General features: G+C 35.1%; 1 protein-coding gene across 26 annotated transcripts in view; it reads left to right on the top strand.

Moving 5' to 3' along the window:
- The window catches only part of ABI3BP (ABI family member 3 binding protein), a 131,821-nt gene that overhangs the window by 86,642 nt on the left and 25,084 nt on the right, over positions 1-20,095 (top strand). For 19 of the 26 annotated variants that reach the window (XM_088156063.1, XM_088155976.1, XM_088156069.1 and 16 more), the window contains 13 exons: positions 1,981-2,055; positions 2,903-2,977; positions 4,226-4,300; positions 4,932-5,006; positions 6,590-6,664; positions 7,297-7,371; positions 7,847-7,921; positions 9,502-9,576; positions 10,059-10,133; positions 11,273-11,338; positions 11,652-11,726; positions 16,681-16,776; positions 19,608-19,718. In XM_088156063.1, the coding sequence (XP_088012189.1) occupies positions 1,981-2,055; positions 2,903-2,977; positions 4,226-4,300; positions 4,932-5,006; positions 6,590-6,664; positions 7,297-7,371; positions 7,847-7,921; positions 9,502-9,576; positions 10,059-10,133; positions 11,273-11,338; positions 11,652-11,726; positions 16,681-16,776; positions 19,608-19,718 (1,023 nt within the window). The remainder of the gene's footprint in view (positions 1-1,980; positions 2,056-2,902; positions 2,978-4,225; positions 4,301-4,931; positions 5,007-6,589; positions 6,665-7,296; positions 7,372-7,846; positions 7,922-9,501; positions 9,577-10,058; positions 10,134-11,272; positions 11,339-11,651; positions 11,727-16,680; positions 16,777-19,607; positions 19,719-20,095) is intronic. The other 7 variants (XM_088155954.1, XM_088155993.1, XM_088156034.1 and 4 more) reach the window with 7 other exon arrangements.

Here is a 20,095-nt window from a genome sequence, read left to right as displayed (position 1 = left end):
TGGGTGTTTTCTGTACAATTCTCAGTGAAAATAAGTCTTTTATATGTGAACTTGCTTGTGTTCTGGCAAAGTGAAGGTGAAAACGAAGGTGCCATTGCAAAGAGGAAAGATTCTGCAATGTATTTCTCAAATTATGTGCTTGTTTCTTCTTTTCCAGACACAGGCTTTTATTCATATTTGTTGGTTCACTTTTTCAGAGCTTTTGTGATGTTCAGAGATTTAAGAATGTGTAATACTTCCTATAATTGTGTCTACATGGGTTGTTATATCCATATACAACCTTAGGACAATTAAGGAGGAAGAAAGTAAATTATGCAACTCACACTTGCATGATGTGAAGTGCTGTAGTGGGTCGACTCTGGCCAGAAGCTAAGCATACACTAACCTCTTGTTCATTCTACCCGACAGTGGAGTCTGGGGGAGAGAATCAGAAGAGCAGAAGTAAAGGGGGGGGAAAAATAAAGAGGAAAAAAATTATAGTTTGAGATAAAGACAGTTTAATAAGGAAGGATAAAAAGAGGGGGGGAAAAGCAAGTGGTAAAAAACAATGCACACCCCATCCCACAGGCAGACCAGTACCAGTCTAGGAGCAATGGGTACTTTGGAAAGTTTTGTTGCTAAGCATGACTTTATGCGAGGCGGAATATCCCTTTGGCCAGTGTGGTTCTGCTGCCCTGGCTGTGTCCTCTCCAAGCATCCTGCCCACCCCTAGCCCAGCCCTCTTGCCTGGGGGTAGAGTGAAAAACAAAGAACTCTTGGATGCTGTAACAAGCTATATTCCGCAGCAACTAAAACACTGGTATTTTATCAACATTTCCTTGCTGATGAATCCAAAACAGAGTACCACAAGGGCTGCTATGAAGAAAATAACCTCCACCACAGCTAGACCCAGTATGGGTATCCAAGGTACATGGAATACTGGATGGTGTTAGTGAAAAGATGAGCAGAGAGACAACTCAGGTTCCTTTTCTCCCCTGTAAGTCAGCACCTATTACTTGAAACAAAACCTTGTAATGTCAGGAAATTGTACAAAGATGAAGGTGAATAAAACCACCCACAGTCTCTTTGTGGCTTTAACAAAAACTTCAGACTTCTATTTGGGATCTGTTCTGTATTAGAGCTGTTAACTTGAACTGGAGGAAATTCTGAAGAGCATAATACTTGATATTGAGTTTCAGGGAGGAGTGACTATCAGTCATCAGCCCTAGCAGGGATGGTATGATTATTCTGGAGACAGTGATTGTAACATTTTGATTGTTCTTGGTAAAACTTTGGGTTTGTTATTTTATTACACTAATGCAGTTCTGGAAACAATTAGGTTTAGAACTGAGAAACCAAAGGCAGCAATAGGTAATGATGCTTTCTTGTTCAAATGGTCACATTGTCTTTCTTCTTCAGCAAAAATCATTAAAAACATTGTCATCTTTCTTTGCATGTTCCTTAATAATTTTAACAGTCAAGGTACTCGATCTCTTCTTATTTTCTATGAAACAATCGAGGAGAATCCTTGTTCCTTTCAAATTGTTATGCACATAAGATAGGAGAATTTCCTTCAACATTTAATGGTAAGAAGCAGGGGGCAGATGAGAACAAGATCCTAATTATATGTTCTCATTCGTCCCGTGGAGGTAGCACCACTGGAGGTGGTCATATGGTTTGGGTGGGCTGAGCTGCATCCTGAAAGTTTCCTTTCTCTGCTTCCCTTCCCCTCCAGTTTTATGAAATGAAATTCAGTCCTTCACAGAGGACTGAAATATAATTCTGTTCCACTCAAACCTCAATTTCACTGTCAGAACACAACCACTTCATTGATCCTGGGTCATAGGATTGCTCGAGGCAGATCCCTTTGACTAAGACATTTTTGTCACTTGAATTTGATATCATTAATCATTCCAGGACAACACCCATTACAGAGCAGTGTACTTGTATTTGAAGCCACTTATTACTTTAATAATGCTTAACCCAGTTTCTTTCTTTCAGCTTCAAAAGATACATATCACAGGCCTTCCAAACCTAAAACATCACTCAGTCCACGTGTTCCTCCAACTAGAGCAAGTAAGCTTATCAATATTTTACCCTTTAGTGCATGAAAGTTTCATCACTTCAAACATTTTCAAAATTGATGAATTCGCTGAAGATAGATACTTATTGAATAGGCTATGTTTTGCTGTCAAAATCAAATTTTGCTATACAGCTGTGATGGAACCAGATAATCAGCTGGATATTTATACATGTCTCTGACACACGATGGAGATGTGCGGGTTAACACTCATCTGGAGCCCTTGCACACAGGAAAATCTGCATCTTGATTTCCTTAGAGTGTGACAGAAATAGTTTTATTTTTGAGTTGCTTCTTTAAAACTGTAAAATTACAATACTTTCCTGTTCCCAAAACTTTGGAAATAGCTCTGTCCATTTGAAAATTAGCAGTAAATTTCCATTAGCAGTAAATTTTCTTCTGCTTTGACTGCTTTGCTGAGGATTTTGCTGAGAATTTTTTTTTAATGCAGAGTTGATTTAAATGAGCAGCACGTTTTTGGAATATGAAACACTTGAGAAGAACAACTTAGAAGTGTTAGGGCAACAGCAGTTTGCTCTGCAGAACCCTGTGTTTATTATTGCTGTTAGGAGTGGAGAGTTCATCACTATAAAAGTCACTTTGTCTTTAGTCTCTGCGCTGGCATTGTATCGATTGCACTAACAGGAGATCTCTTTGGGATTATTTTCAAATGACAGAAATAATTCCTAAAAAAATCCTTAGCAAAAAATGAATGTTCTGATTCATCAGAAAAATCAAAAGACATATGTTGAATCATCATCCTCAACAATTTCTTCAGAACTGCACATCTTCACAGGTCCAAGGTCCTCAATAACAAATTCAAAACTTTGCTCATTTCCACAGGTCAAAAAGAAAGTCGACGAGTCCCTTCCAAGCCCAGGGCATCACCAAGCCCAGATGTATCACACACAAAACCTGGTACATACATTGTTGTTTTGTTATGCCTGAATATCCAGGGTTTTTTTTGGGTTGTCCTTTCTCAGGGAATCAAGTGTTGATTAACACTCCTTCTTATTACAAATACATTCTCTGATGATGATTAGATAGGTGTTTAAAGGAAAACAGAGCTGATTTCTATTTTTAATGTCTGAGTTTTAGTAGTTGACTCTGCTTTTCAGCCACACGACATGTATCACTAATGAATAATCTGTACAGCAGGATAAACAACATACAAACATGAGCAGTTGGAAGAAATTGCATCTCTTTTGTGCCTGTCAAAAGTGCTTAGAGAAGACCAAATTTGAGGGCCTTCATGTATGGCTCTAAATATCTCTAACTGAAACTGCTCATAGGTTTGTGTGACCTGGTAATGGAATTTCACCCTTAAAAATAAACTTAATCGGGATTTACATACTAATGAACTGCCAAACCTCTGTATCTTCTAACAGTTCTGACAATATCCATTGAGCATTATTTTGAGTGAGTGTATATTCACTAATTTTACAAGGAAATTTTCTTTTTTAAAGAAAAAAAAGAATGTGTTCCAAATTAGAAACAAACCAGTCATATTAAAGGGAGTATTTTTGCCACTATACTCACCACTAACTCAATGTATCTTCTTGGTTTTATGAAGTTTTTGTAGTTAGTACATTTACAGTTGAACAACAAAAGACAGCAGCAGGTAAATTTGTTATCTTGAGCAGGTCATTATCATTTTTTCACTGCCCCTTGGGCCAATGCTTACATATCATTAGTCTGTTTTTCACATAATCTGTTTGTGGTTTTGATTTGTTATCTTGTCTACTAATTGAACTACATTCTACTCTGTTGCAGGTATTGAGAGATTCCTAACTAGTTTGTTGTCTTCACTGAAAATTTCTTTCCCTGTCACACACATAATTCCTTTGACACTTGCAGGAGAGCAGCACACCATGGGTATTACAGTTATGGATTCTGAAATACAGACGGAAATATATTCCCTGTAGTTGTCACAGTTCTTTCATGTTTTGTTGCTTGACTCCAGATTTTGCTTACCTGATGAATTTTCCACCCATGTTTTCATTCAGGATTTTGTTTTCTCTTGAATTCCTGTGCGTATCTGACACTCAGTTTTTCAGGCTGTCATGCAGGAATTGTTTTTCTTTGTAGGCATGAGACATGCAGTGCCTGTGCAACAAACCTAATTTTGTCAAAGTATAAGCCCTTAAAACAGATCTTTTCTTTCAGCTCTTAAAGAACCACAGCATATTCCTTTTAAACCCAGAGCAACTCCCATCCCGGATGCTCCATACAGGAAGCCTGGTAAATTATCTGGCCTTTTGTGAAGCTGCAGTGCGTAATTGAACAATTGCTTTTGGGGGCCAGTGGGAGGAATAGACATCAATGCATCTGCTGCTACCTGGTTATTGTTTTAGGTTAAGAAACCTCTTAAAGGATGCAATTAAATCTGATGGAAACATCAACAATTCAAGAGTCTTTGTATCTTATATTTATAGAATTAATAGTATCAACCTATATGTTTTAATCAAAGATAAAAAGTTATTTGCAGCTTGTAACTGAGCAAGACACTTCAATAGTTTTCACCATGTTTTTGAAGCTCTTATGTGAGAAACATCCTAATGCTGATGTATTGTTTTTTTCTTCAAATGCTCATTTTCACCCATATTAGAGTGAGGATTTCCTTCAATTAAATTTTGCTTAGGTGACTCCTCGTGATAAATCCAACTGACCTAAGTAATATAATCAGTGATTTCACTGAGGGTTTATTACTGTTGTTTCCTAACCATAAATTTCTGAGGGTAAATTCTCATTGTTGTTTTAAAACACCCCTTTCCTGTTGTATACAGTATACTGCTGAAAAGTTTTTTAAGAAAAGGAAGAAAGTGAGATTTCTTTCATTACTCAGATCATTTATTGACGTTTTTTCCAACAGAGATTCTTCCAAGCTTTGATGAACGAGGTACTACTATGATTCCTCATATTCCTGAAAGAACAAAGGCAACACTTGGTAACTGTTACTTCATAAGTAGTTATTCTATTTTCCATTTTTTTTAGAGACTATCATTTTAGAGAAAGCTCATTATATTTTATTAAAAGCTAATAATGAAATTTTGCTTTACTTGTAGATACTTACTTGCTCTTTGGTCTTGATAATGTTAATAATGAGTTCATTTATTTTCAAAGGTTCTTTTCCTCATCTTCTAGCCTTTCCAGTCAGGATGATGCAATTCCTGCAGATGTTATCTATTTTCCAGTAAAAGGGGAGTTTAAATAAAGAGCAGATAGTGATTCTTCACAGAATCACAGAATATTCTGATATTGGGAAGGACCCACAAGGACCATCGAGTCCAAGTCTGAAATAAACTGGCCCATCACAATCCTTGCATCAGCATCATGCTCTAACCACCTGAATTAATTCCCTGTTCTTCATGTAAATTGTGAATAATTTAATTATAAAATACTCTTCTTCTTCACTCCTCATGGTTTACTAGTACAGAAAAAAATTCTGATGTATCAACAACAGCATAAAGTCACCAGACCAGCTATGTGACCATCTAAATCCAACTCTGCTTCTTAAAACCATCCTCTCTGATTACTTCTAGTTTTGGGAAAACTTGCTTAATTATATGAATTCTTAGCTGAGTTCTTCCTTCTTAACTTAATTGTCAGATGCGGACCAAGGAAGGGTCACTGAATCCAACCAGTATCTGGGAGCAGGAGCACTACTTGAGCAATCTTTGTTCAATCAGTTTTCTGTCCCCAGTTTCAGAGACAGACCTTGACTGTGATTTTCTGAGAATGAAATATTTTTAACCATTTTATAATCTTCAAACTATGTTTCTCCTCTTTTTGAGGAAGAGGAAATTAAAACTGCTTTTAAACATGTTTCTATTTCAATATATAGTCACTGTATGCAATAATACTTAGGTTAGTTTTCATTCAGTATCTGTTCATCTAGCTTTATGAAGTATGTGCCCTGTTGTAAGCACCTGAGTAATAGTCACATGCTGGAAAAGGTTCTTCAGAGCAAAGGGGATGAAAACTGCACAAGCTAAGGCAGATCATTTTGGACCTCTCACCACAGACTAAAAAGTGCTAAGATAACCTTTTCCAATAACCTTTCCAATAAATGATTCCTACTTTTACTTACATGATTTTTTTATCTGAATAGTATAAAGATAACATTATTAAATCATTCCCACATAAGAACAAAAGAATTTAATTCAAAAATCAAGTTTAACACAAATGTTCCACTGAGAAAGAAATCCTGTCCTCAGATACTCGTGTGGCAGGTGAGGAAGACACAAATTACCACTGCCTGGTTTTGTCCTATTACAATATGGTGATGTTAATGACTATATTCTAGACTGCTTGATGCAAAGCTACAAATTTATACATTTTTTTAGAAGTCTTCTTGTGGAAGTGGCCATTTAACTTGTTTTCCTTTCTTTGCAGGAATTCCAACTTTCAGCTTTATTCTTATATAATTTGCCATATTCCAGATCAGATCATACTTATGTTCTTTGTGTGCTGTGAAAAGCAGTTCATTTTTTCAATTATTGTTCTGGGCACTGTTTGTTTTTATTCCAGCTCCAACTGAAAAACAGTTCATTCATACCAAACGAAAAACAACTGAAAGACCAAGAGTGCCATACACCAAACCTGGTAATGGAGTCATTCTTTTAATTTTGGGTTTAATCATTCTTTCCCCAGGCTTCAGATTTTGTGCTTCCTAATGTGATTATTCATAGCCAGTTTTGTGGTGAAACAAATGCATTATACTTCAGATAATCAATCCAAAATAAGCCAAAACTGCACTACAAATAATAGTAAGAAATGTGTAATATATGTAATGGTTTTCCTCTGTCTATTACACATAGCAAATGTTGACTGAAATGTAATAATGTGGGTATTGATAAATTTCAGTGGCTAGGCAAACTGAGTTGTCTGTGATTACTTTCTGGTAATCTTGGGTGCTCCTCTGTGAGCACTTTTTTTAAAATAATATCTTGAAATGCAACAGAACTCCTTTACAATGTGCTTGTACAGTTGTTAACAGGCATTGTCTGCTGTACTGAAATGAAAACAGCTTTAAAAATAATTATGGAGGGCTGTGTGGCTTCTCATTTTTGGTATAAATGTAAAGCAGAAGTTAATAGAGAGATAATTGTCGGCAGTTGATTTTCAAGACATTCTGCTACACCTTAGTTTGGGACATTTTTCAGGTTTTGGCAAATGCTACTTTGTTTGGATTACAGATAAATATTCTAAGATTTTTCACATTTTCTCCTTGACAGCAATATATCCGACAACTCCACAACCAATTATTACAAAATCTTCTACTGCCACTGGTCGTTCAAGGGCAACAATGGGTAAATAAGTTTCCTTAACATTAAGATGAAGATACTTCTAATTTTTCAGTGGAGAAATTTCTAGAGAACATGCTCCAATGTGGTATTTATAAAACACCACTATCCTTCGTTCTGCTGCTACATGCATGTATCTTAGCACAGAGGATTCACATTTCTATTTTTTCAAGTAAAGCAAAAATAGCCTACAGCTTATGTCTGGTCAGAAGTCTGTATTTGTCAGATCTCCAACCAAAATCAGTGGCCTAATTTTTCTTTTAGAGCAAGAATTTTAGCCACTAACTCAACTTATCCTACAGTATGCTGCTGGGACTTTTCTGTGTTTTGGCTAGTCATTTTGTTTCAGGTTCCAGAAAGCCATGGAATTGTTATTGTCTTTTTTTCAGGCATTTGAGGCATGCATTTTTTGTGGGCTAAATATGGCATTGGATCATGAGTCCTGAAGAATACAATAATAATCTTTTCCCTTTTCTTTCAGCTCCAAAAGAAACACTGCTCATTCCTTCCAAACCAAAAACATCTGTTGGGCCAGAAGTACCACAAACTAAACCTGGTAATTTACAGTTTGTAACTTTAGAAGTTTTACTGAGGCACTGCCTTATTTCTGCTGTCACTGAGTTTTGTGGTCATTGGACATGCATAATAAGTAGATAGAAATTTATATCATTGTTCAGCTGAGAATTAGTTCATTAATTATATCAAAGTGAATGTCCAAGAATTGGATCGATTTCCATGGAAAGCAGTTGGATCAGTTTAGTAGCCATCAAAAAATGTGAGAAATTCAATTAATTTTAAGATAAATATATTTCTGTGCTCACATTCAAAAAGTTCTTTTCTTTTGGGGAATTTTATTATTCTAAATACATTTGATTCAATTTCTCGAGTACCTTTGAAAATCGGGTTACAGAGTCTCAGTCTAAGATATTTGCATGCTAAGAGTAGAAGTGCCTTCAATACCAGTGATTTTTGCAGTAACCATGGTAGATTCAAGGATGCACAATTATCGTGAAGGGTGGTGATATCTCAGCTTTAGTTTTTATTATTTCAATAAAATTGCTGAGGAGGAAGGGAACAGGAGAAAAATATGGTTAGGTGAGGAGAGACAACATGTCTGCGAGAGCAGCTCCTGGTCTTTCCTCCCCTCTCATATAACCTCTGAACTGATAATATTTTAATCTTAGACAAATAGCTTACTGAATAGTTTAGTAATTTCCCCTCCACTTCTTTCTCCTCGTCTGTTTTATATGGCAAAAAGATATCAAGCAGAGATCATATTCATTCAAGAACTATTATCTATCTATATATATATACACCATATGTACATATATATTACTGTGAACATCAAACTGAACAGTCCAGGAAAAAAGATTTCTTTTCTAAATACCTTATTTTGTTCAATAGCCAAGTTAGATTCTAAGTCTCAGTTGAATAGGAGCTATTTCCAACCATGTTACAGTTACCAAGTGCCATCTTTTGGTACCACTAAAAATTTAGTTTTAGGGAAAGAATTTTATAGAAGAGAATTTAGGGACTTATTTATTGCCTTTCGAAGTTTAAATCATCATAGTGGTGTATATGCAAAACGAGCTACTGGTAGGAAAAACTGTAAACAAATGTTTACTGTTAGATATAAATGGCACTTTTTAGCCACTGCTCCTTATGTAAGTAAGGTATTTTCCAGCTTCCAGATTTTAACCTTATTTCTGAAAGACAAAGAGCCATACTGTAGTGTGTGCCTCTGCCTGCCTGTCTGTCCTTTTCATCCAGTAACTTAGAGACCTTACAATTAATTCACTCAAATTTGAGTGAGGTCTGAAAAATAAATACATTACTAAGTAGAGTTTCTTGAGAAGTGTGAGTTAATACAAGTATAAGAAAGACCAAAGACTGTCAGAACTCCAGGTTTAGGGCAAGTGTTCTGAAGTTAGTGGGGGCCCAGCAGAATAGTTGCACTGTCTGTTTGTCAGCATGAAAATATATCCAGACTAATCAGAACGTGTCTGTCTCGTGTCTGTTAAAATTGTCCTAGCAGATGTGCAGATAGGTTTTTAGGAAACAATGGAGCCAGATCCTTCATGAAATCCAACTTCTTTAATTTCCCTTCTCACAGAACAAATGGTTTATTTTTTATAGCTCCAAGGGCAACACACCTGGGATCAATTAACCTTGTAACAGTTCATGTTGTTGATGGGTCCAAAATACCTTTGGGTAATAAGAATATTACATCAGTTTATTTTTCATCAATCTTTACTTTCTCTGCTCTTGCTATATGGCTAAACCTACACTTTAATCAACAGAAATACCTAAATATCTTTGTCATGTTTATTTCTTAGTTACTTTACAGTCCAGTGCATGTGCAAAATGTTGCTGGTTTTAATTTTCCAGCCATTTTTCTTCTTCATGCGATTCTTTATAGAAATAAGTACTACATGTACGAGGCTGAGGAGTCATGTAAAAAGGCATTGCCTTATCATCTTTCCTGATTTTGTCTGACTTACTAATGATATATATCTTACCAGACTTGAAAAGTCTTTTACATGTATAAAAGCATGATTTTCAGCCAGATTTCTAGCACTGACTCTATTGTTTATGATCTGCACAGACAGTTTGAATTTCCTTTCCACCTGTGATGTCTTATGCTTAAAAGGAAATTATTTGTATTTGGTAAGCAGTAATATGTCCATTTTCAGGTCCCAATGAAACATACCACATTTCACCCAGGCCCAAAATTGGTCAAGCAACTGAAATTCCTTGGTTTGATACAGGTAATTTTTTAAGATATTCTTAAGTTGTTGCATTGAGAGTCTGTACATCTTGAGCAAAATCAGCACAGTTTGATGTTTAATGGTCTGTTCCTTACTACCTTTAAAACTGTTTCAAATAGGTAATATGAAAATTCATTTTTTCCCTTTATTAAATATTTTAGTTTATTTCTCTGAAAATGGGATTTGCTCAGTATTGCCTCAAATATCAAAGATTATATGAAGTTTTTAAACAGTATTAAAGCTATGTATTGGATGCTCATACGTATGTAGTGTTGCAAACATCAATGTAATAACTGAGTTCCAACTTTTTCCTTACAAAACCTAAATCTGTAAAACTTCCCCAATCTAAATATCAGAAATGAGTAATGTGTTCTGTCCTGCATAAGTATTTTCTCTTGATGCTTTGGAGAGGCTGGATTAAGTGTTATGGGTCAGACGTTTATTTGTCTTGAATATCAACTTGTCAGCTCTACTTAAAAAAACTGATTTATAGATGTTGCTAATTGGGCACAAGATAACAGTGACTACTGCTTATGCTTTCAACTTCCAGTGTGATTTCACATATCCCATAACATCTAGAGTATCAAAATTACTTTGTAAGTGAAAGGCAGCAATAAAAAAAGGTTGAGGGCTTCTGATTTCAACCTTGCTGATGACACTGTGCTTCAGCTGCCCTGCACAGTATCTGCGCTGAATGCTCCCAGTTGTTTCCTCAGCAATATTTTAATGTTTCATAGTTTTACCTAAGTCTTTGGTTTTGGGGGGTTCCGTCTGGTGTTTTATTTTGAGGTTTTTTGTTTGTTTGTTTTTTACAGAACCTAATTAAATGTCTTAAGGCCATGGATACCTTGCAGAGCTAACTCTGTATCCATATACAGTTGGGTAATTGGCTGTAAATATTTTACATCTTTTTCCTAAACCTACATATGAATGTAACTGGTCAGACTGCATGATGGAGTCATCTGGCCACTAAAGAAACTAGCATTTTCCACATGCATTTTGGATTAGAACTCATAGAACTCTCATATGTCCATTTTGCTGTATCACATTGGTGCATGGACCTTTTTGTCTGGCAAATTGCACTGCACTGTCTGTGTTCTTTTACACACAGCACTGAAACAGGACCTTATTTCTTTTAGCACCTCACAAAACTCGTCTCACTTCTGCAAGACCAAAGCCATCGGATAGATTACAGACCAGACCTGGTAATTGTTTATTCAATCTGGGATGGGGAGGAGGTGAAATAGTTAATTAATTTCATCTATTCTTAGTGGAATTTTAAGTCTCACTGGGAGGGGAAAAAAAAAAGGAGTATTTTTCAATCAATTAATTAGTCTAGTGGTAAAGCCTTTCCAAATCGAAAAGAAAAGAAACTAAAACTATGTGTGTCATCACAGCAAGTGTTGCTTCTTCTTCTCTGTGTGGAATTCTTGGCAGCACATAGAAGACTGTTGGGTATTCTTCTCATGGTTTTTCTGTCTTTTTTCTTGTTTTTTTTCTTTTGAAACTCTCTCACAGCTTTTAGTAAAACCACACTAGCACCAGCCAGAACAAAAGCACCTGGACTGCCAAAGTGGATTGTGCCAACAACAGGTAGAGTTCTGGGTTTGGGGTGTTTTTTTTTATTTATCTATAAAAGACTGGAATGTGACTTCCCCAGGTTGTTTTGATCCCTGCATAATATCTCACTGTGTTTAATTCCTCAAAGTACCATGTGCAATTGCTTCTACTGATCTTGTTATATAATTCCTGAGGATGATTATGAAATTATATTGGCACTCAGTCTGTGTAAATTTACAGATTGATTATTGTGTGGCTACTGTTTGCTAATGTTTTCTAGATGTTAGATCCACAATAATTACTGGAAAATGCTTCATTGAAAAGGGTCACCCATTTGTTTGAGTCCAAGTCAGGAGGCTTGGTAGGGAAGCCTTAAAGCCAAGTATCTTGCTAGTTACTCTCTATGCACATGATGTGTTCACAGCAGACCTACTCACATTAGACCATGCAGTATTTGGACTGTGCAGTATTCAGGCTTGGATACTTTAGCACCAAAAAATTCCATGCTGGTGGATGGCAGACAACAGTGAGAACTTCAATTTCTAAATCCTTAAACAAGCAGATAACAAACGTCCCTAACCAGAAAGATTTATTAAAAGTACAGGTCAGTTTGGGGGAAAAATCATTTATCCTTTTTCAGTTGTACTTGATTTTTCCATCCAATCAACACAATATCTTCAATGCTAATTAATAATGAATCCTTTTTTTTCTTTATTTCATAGAACATTAATTTATTACATCAATACAAATAGCACTGGGGAATTTTTAAATGCAGCTATTGGTTAATTAAATATATATTAGATATATAATTTATATAATAAACATATATTAATATATATTCATATATATTCTATATTATATACTAAAATATATAATTTACTTTTTATAATTATATATAATTAAATATATATATAATATATATCATTTGGGGATTCTTCATCAACAATTCAAGTTTAAAATAATAAATAAGTAAATAAATAATTTACATATTCAAGGCAAACTTTTGGCTGACCACCCACTAAAAGTGCTATTGTCCAATATTATTGCTGGTTGCTGTTATTGTTTCTATGCTAACTAGATCAGGATAGCCTGAGTGATAGTCCATCTATTCTAAATATTTTTGCCTGTGTAATGTTTCCTTCTGGTATATTTGGCAATAGGAGTGATCACATTATGAAATTATGCACAAACACACATTATACAGTACATTGAGCTTTTCTCCCCTATAGTCGTAACTTCAGCAGAGGTATTGGTAGGTTATAAAAAACACGAGCAAGAAGGAATACATGCTAAGTAAATCAATAGTACAAACATAACAGTAGTAGTCTGTTACATGGAGTTTTTTGTGCTTAATGCTGCTAAGGTATTGTTTTAAGCAATCATATTGTAAGCGACCCTCTTGGTGTGCCCACCATTTGTTATTATTTTCATTCTGTTTCCAGGAAAAACTAGAGCTTCACTGTGGTAGATGGTGCCAAAAGTCACCACAAAACTACTATTTACTGTGCATGCTATGTGTACTGGTAAATAAGTACCTTCTCTTAGAATTCTTCTGAAAAGTGATACTTCCAGTAGTTTCCGTTGCCAAGTTACATAAGTATATTTTTTCTCTGAGTTAAAGAAACATCCTGTAGATGTCTCTTAGCTAAATTTTGTGCCCTGCCAAATTAGCCCTTTAAGTCAAACTTGATATCCCAAGTACCAAAGAAGGTCTGACCTTTGTTATCTCCTCCCCACTTCTTTATACCTCCATCCCAATGCCACAGCTAATTGACACCTGTCTGTGAGTCTGCACCATTCTTCTGAGAAGTGTAAGAGAAATCACCAATGAATTTCGTACCTTTATGACATATTGAGAGGAGACTGCAGCTTGTCACAGCTTTTTAGTCAGTACTTTTCTTGATGATCAGTAAGTGAAATCCCAAATCGTCTGTAAGGCAAGTAAATCACAGTATTGTGCCAGTGTCTGAGACACAAGGCTGACTGTGCCCACAAAAATAAATTTGCACAAAACCAAATTCAGATAACCAAATAAAGACATCTTCTGTATCTCTCCCAAGCAATGCGCAATTAATTATCTATTCTGCAAAAGTGACTTAGGAAAGAACCCTATAACCTGGAACCCCAAATCTAACCAGTTGAGCAAAGACAAAAAGGTTCCTTTTTCAGTGTTTTCCATGGTTGGCTTATCAAAAACTGAACTTTTGATCGAAGATGATTAGAATTTTTAGCTGGCTGATAGGAATATTCTATATATGTAACAGTATGTTTTCAGACTTACCTTTAGACATTACATCACTTATTATTGGGTATTCTGTTGTTTGGACACCAGTTTGGTTCTTTTAGTTCTTTGCTGGAGTTTGCTGAACTGGCTGTTGAGTGTATTCCATTTCTTCTTCCTGACTGGGCTGGTTAGCCTCAGTGCAAAGATGTTTCACCCCATGCAGAGAGTGCTTGGCAGCTGCAGATGATAAGCAGTGGAATTTGGTTTTTTCCAGCAGCAGCACATGGGATTGTGGCTGTTTTCCTGGCAGGCTTTTCAGTCTCCTGGCCAGCTGTAGTGCCAGGTGGTAAACTTGACTGTGGAAAAGAGGCAGGGGTTGCTTCCTCATGACTAGCATTCCTTTTAGTTTTTTACCATGTTTTAGTCATTTTCTCTAGAATACCGTTTTATTCAGATGGCTTTTCATGTTAGTGTATGTAACTTACCTTACTGGGTTGTCTTTTAATTTAATCCTAACCATATAAATACTGCTCCTGATCTACTGAGCTTCCTGACAAATGTCAGCAAACAAACTTTAAGCAACATTTCAATTTCCCTTGTGAAAAGGAGGCATACATGGTTTTCATTTAAATGACCATTACCTTTGTGTTCTATTTGCTTTCTGTTTTTTAAACTGTATGCATATAGTCAAGTTCCAGAGGAACTCAAGTATAAAGGTATTTCAGTTTATTTTATCAAGGGCACTTTTTCCATTATTTCCCTTAAAATGATCCATCCTTCTAATAGTATTCCTACAATTAAAGACAGAGAGTTTAGTTTAAACATGTTTCCAGACCCTATGAATGTTTCCTAGAAAAGATATAGAATTAAAAGAAGACACAAAGACATATGCAAGTAATAGATCTGTTCTCAATTCTGTTAAAAGTTTGGATTAATGTGATAAGTGCTTTTAATAAGCAAGTACATTAGGTAGAATAAGGCAAATGCTATGACAAATATAGCAAAATTTGGTTGTCAGATACCTCATGTTAAAACCCAAACTTTTACGTAACTTTAAAGTGTATTGAAATACTCGAAATAGGAGATTTTGTCAACATGAAAGTATTGTGGTTTGAAACTTTGACCTATTTTTCATTACTACTTTACATATGGCAGAACAGCAGTACACATTTCTGAAAAGAAAATTACTTCTTCCAACTAGAACATATGCAATATTTTGTTTATTCTCAGCTGATATAACTAAGAAAAGATTATGATTCTGAATTAGATTCCAAGGACCAGAATAGAAATAGGTTTTTCTGTAGAAACTGTAACATGTAGAATTAATTTAAACTTGTAATATACCCTTGGGTGATTTAGTGTGAATTAGTCAATGTGCTACCACATTTTGTTGATATGTTCACTGAAAGGTGAGCTGAGAAACTAAACTTGCTGTATCTATACTTCATGATGTTCAAGATCATTTTTATTTTTTAAGGCTGGTGCTGGTCTTCTCATGCCTTTTCTTCCTTGAACATCATTCACATGAAACATTGAGTATCACTCTGGTGCTCTGTACAGCTGAAGATCTAATTAATCATTTTACTTACCTGAAAAGAAATCACTGTTAAAGAAAATCATATGACGTGTTCAGGTATTTTAGAGGCAGGGACCAGGTCATCTGCATCCTTTTCCCAGCTAACTGCAAGTCTTACTCCCATCTTACTTTAATCTAATTAATAAATAATAATTTAATAAATTATTTGTCATAAATGGATTGTGGATTTGTAAGGAACATGCAACAAAATGGTCAAACAGTAAAGTAATTGAAAAATTATCTGCTTCATACCATTAAAATACTAGTGAAATATCAAAACAAATTGAGAACCAGATTATAAATCTATGAAATCTTTAGCTGAAGTGCTTAGATCATGTTGGAACAGGGTTGGAATTTGATAATTAAAGTCATATTGAGATTTATATTTTTTAAATATATCAAATTTTAGGGGGTTTTGTCTTACATCATGAGCAAGGATATGGGTGTTTTATTCCCACAAACAGGATGAAGTTGCAATGCATCTCCTTGCTTTATTATATATACAATTTTTATAAAGCAAATAAAATTAATTTGTGTAGAGAAAGAATATTAATTTAACAGTCTGGCTGTCCTATAAATACCAGGAGGTGAAACAGTTGTTCTGTACCAGGAGTTGGGTTATTCTTTTAACACCACTTACTTTTCTTAAAATGTGTTTATATAACTTTTAAGTCGGACTTTCTCTTATATACGAATTGGATGTTGTGTGTACTTTATCTCCTGTACTCCAAATGTGGTGAATATATTTGGTCCTGAATTGCTCTAACCATTTAATATAGAGTTTGACCAGAGATCTTACTATGGGGAGGAGAACTTTGACCTTTGCAAGAATCAATGGACATTTTATTCTTTACACTGAAAAACTAGAATGTTCTCTCTGCTCATTTTTCCACATAAAGGTTTACCTCATCTGTTATCTCTTCATCTTATTAATTTGGTCTTTCCAAATATACTTTACTCAAGGAATGTCTAAAATTAAACTTCAGACTTTGTAGAACCAGATCACTTTCTACTTACCTGAATAAGAAGATAATGGGTGTCACTAAGTTATCAGTAAAAACATAGATATGCCACACATGTTGGTTTTGCACATCATGTCAGCTGGAGTTTGAAGATATTCAATGTACAAGTATTCCATGACTTGGTGCCACACTGTAGATACTTATTTAATTTATTTTTTTTCACAGATTACCTTTATACACCTGAGACTACTGCCAGACCCATTGACATGGGTGTCAAAAGACCTCCAGAATATGTTGACACCTGGCAAAAGCCAATTTCTGGTAAGATTAATCAAAGTAAACAATAAAGAAATTTTTAACAATTGTTTATAAAAATAAAAACTAACTGCCTTTTCTGCACACAAAGCACCTCCACTGAGAAGAACAAATAATTCTTGATCATCCTCATCAATACACATTCTTATGGCTTCAGATGCTACTAAAAGAGATAAAAATAAGAAGAATTTATAGCCACTGGTTAGTCACTTACATATGCTTAGTCATTACATATGGTAGAAATTTTCACCACCAGAGTTGTATCCCTATGATCTAACAGCCACAATACTATAAGCACTGACTTTTTTCATGCTGATAGTTTCCACATAGCAAAGGTGAGTAAGGCAAAAGCATAACCAACTTATACTCCCATGTATAAGGAAGTTTTGTTGAGAAAATTAGAACATTAGGCTTGAAGGAAAATAACAATGTGGAGTAAATCAGGTTATGGGGTTTTTTACATGTGCAGTACAAGACTTGTAATGTTTAATCTTCTGGTAAGTCTTGTAATCATATTTTCAAAAGAATCAAAATATTTTAACTGCAACATACATACAACAGCTAAATACTCTGATGTGTAAAGAATTTCTCTGTTTCATAAGCATAACCAAGCATGGAATTTGCTTTAGCTGTGGGGTTTGGTGGTTTTTTTCCTGACATAGAAACTGACTGAAAATGAAATATTTTTTTTCATCCTTGGATTTACTACTTACCTGCAGATATTCTTTTTAGGTAGCTTCTCATTTGGGAACATGTTACTAGATTTTAAACCACTATTTTACAAACTGCTATTTGTTCCTAATCCCTGTTGAATTTCCTTTGCACCTAACTTGCCTCTGCAAAAATAAGAGCCTATCTTGATGGCCAGATTCTGCTGTTTTATTATTTTTAAGTTTATTCAGTCTGGCCATTGTCCTTTGCAAAGATTAAGTCTAGCATGATTTGTAGCATCTGAAGGCAAAGTGTAGACTGAAAACAAGGATGATACTCTGCACTTTTTGTTACTGAATGTCAGGCAGTAGTGTTTCCTTAAGTAAATCCAGCTTGTGATTTGCAGAGACCTGAAGGTTTTTTATGCACATAGATTTGAAGGGACATTGATTAACTTTTACTCGTTTTATGACATTTGATGTCTAAAGTTAAGCTTTCAGAGCTTTGAGGCAAGCCAATACCTTGAACTATAGTCATAAAAGGCAGTTAGGTATGGTTGTGAAATTAGCTACTACTGTTTCATAATTTTCTTGTATAAATGCAATCTCAGCTCTCTTCATTAGGCCTTAATATGTATATCAAAATTCGTGGAATCATTGAATGGTTTAGGTAAGAAGGAATCTTTCAAGATCAAGCAGTTCCACCCCACGTGTTCAGAAAAGATGATAGAAACCACTGGCAAGTCAATACTTGCACATTTTTACTTCAAGAATATCTTGGACAATCCCTTCTCTAATTCTGGGCAAGCAGGAAAGTAATGATGAATACTACCATATAGTAATATCTAGAGTATGATGACATATATACATTTAAAAATTTATTTTACTTTTTCAGGCATTAAGCATATTTTTTTCATCTCCATCTGGAGATTAAGAATGACTATGAAACCTACAAATGTTATTTTCAAAACCACTACATCCTCCTAAATTAGATAGAGCATTATTTTCTGTCTTGAGCTAAGGGATTTAAAAAAAACAAAACAAAACCCAACTGTTTTATAAGTGACTAAAAGAGTCCAAAAGGGAAAAGGGAAGAGAGAGATATGGAGATATTCCTGTTTAGATATTGTAAGTATTTCCAAAAATCTCTTCTAAATGAGTCTTTGGATCTGCTCTCTTCTCACCCACAATCTCTCTATTTATAGGATAACCTAAGGTCTGATACATAGGACCTGAGGTACCCTATGGAGCCAGGAATTCAGTATCAGGCAGCTTGCATAGTTGTTGACATTGGCAACCTTACGAGAATTATATTACTCTTGAGGACTTTCTCCTTTTAGGTACAAAAAGGCTTTTGTTACATAAATATGTTGCACATATCTCCTGGATTTTCTTAAGGAAAGAAGGGCAAAGGTGAATAGTGGAACAAAAATCTTTTCCTTTTCCTTTGCTTTTCCTTTGTATAATAAAATCCTTCATAATTTTATGGAAAATACAAGTAAGTATTAATTAAGGGGCTTAGGTTTGCCTTTTAGACCTCACTGTCAAGGGATATCATCAGATAAATTTAATGGATACTGGCTGGAGCTGCACATTAAAGTAACCAAGTTGGGTGCTTCAGAAATTTCTACAGCAGTAATTGTCTTTATCCATGTCAGTGTATGAGGTGACAGTAACTTTTTTCAGTTTTGAATGGCATAGAATAAAGCTTTCCTAATGATAATTTCATTTTCTTATATCTTTTGCTTCAAGCTGAGGGTGGCCGGTTGTATTAGTCAGAAAGTACAAGAGGTCAGAAATTTTGTGAGTAGGTTACTGAAGATGTTTCCTAGCACATTGAGGTGGTTTGTTGTGTGAAGATGTATCCATTTGAATGCCAAAATATTACTGTTGACAAAAATGAGTAACTACACAGAAAGTGAATCACTGAAACACTTGTACAAAATCCCAAAGGAGCTTCATTTTTTCAGTGTAAACTTTGTTTAAAACTTCATGGTACACAGTTCTCAGAGAATTTAAGGCTGAAAATACAATTCAGATCAGCTCCTAATCTCACCTCTCCACTTTTGATATTAAATCAGACATGAAACATGGCTTTAGAAGTCAGAATATAACTTTTAGTGTGTTTCTGATTTTATGGAATTTGAGGCTAAAGAATCAATATTGCTGTCTTGTAATGTCATTCAGTGACTACATCACCTGGCCCTCAGCACCCTCCTATACCTCCTGCCAGGCCTACACAAATGAGAAGAAAACCTCTGCCTCCTAACACTGTGACTGGTAAACCAGGGAGTCCAGGTATTTCAGCCTTTTCAGCATAAATATTTTATGGTGTGTGAGATTATACTGGCTAGCAGGGTATAGGAGACTTCTATACTATAGATTTCTTTGATCTGTGATATCTACAGAAAATAGTCTTTTGGAATACACAAGGATTTGTGCCTTTTGTCTTTGTACAAAAACCATTTCCTTTTTTCTTTAAGAAGAGCAACCTTAAGAATATTTCATGTCTACTAATATCATTTTTTTGCTACTTAATGTGCATGTTGGATGGGAGATGTTGACTATTGTGCTTCAATTCCTAATCCTAACTGGTTATTTGTTACAAAATTCCTTACACATATATGGTGCATCCATTAGCCACTGCAAAAAATGAGCTAACAGTCACCCAGACA

This window comes from Sturnus vulgaris, chromosome 2 (assembly GCF_052056855.1).
Source record: "Sturnus vulgaris isolate bStuVul1 chromosome 2, bStuVul1.hap1, whole genome shotgun sequence".
NCBI lineage: Eukaryota > Metazoa > Chordata > Aves > Passeriformes > Sturnidae > Sturnus > Sturnus vulgaris.
This window is presented reverse-complemented; position numbering and strand designations above follow the sequence as displayed.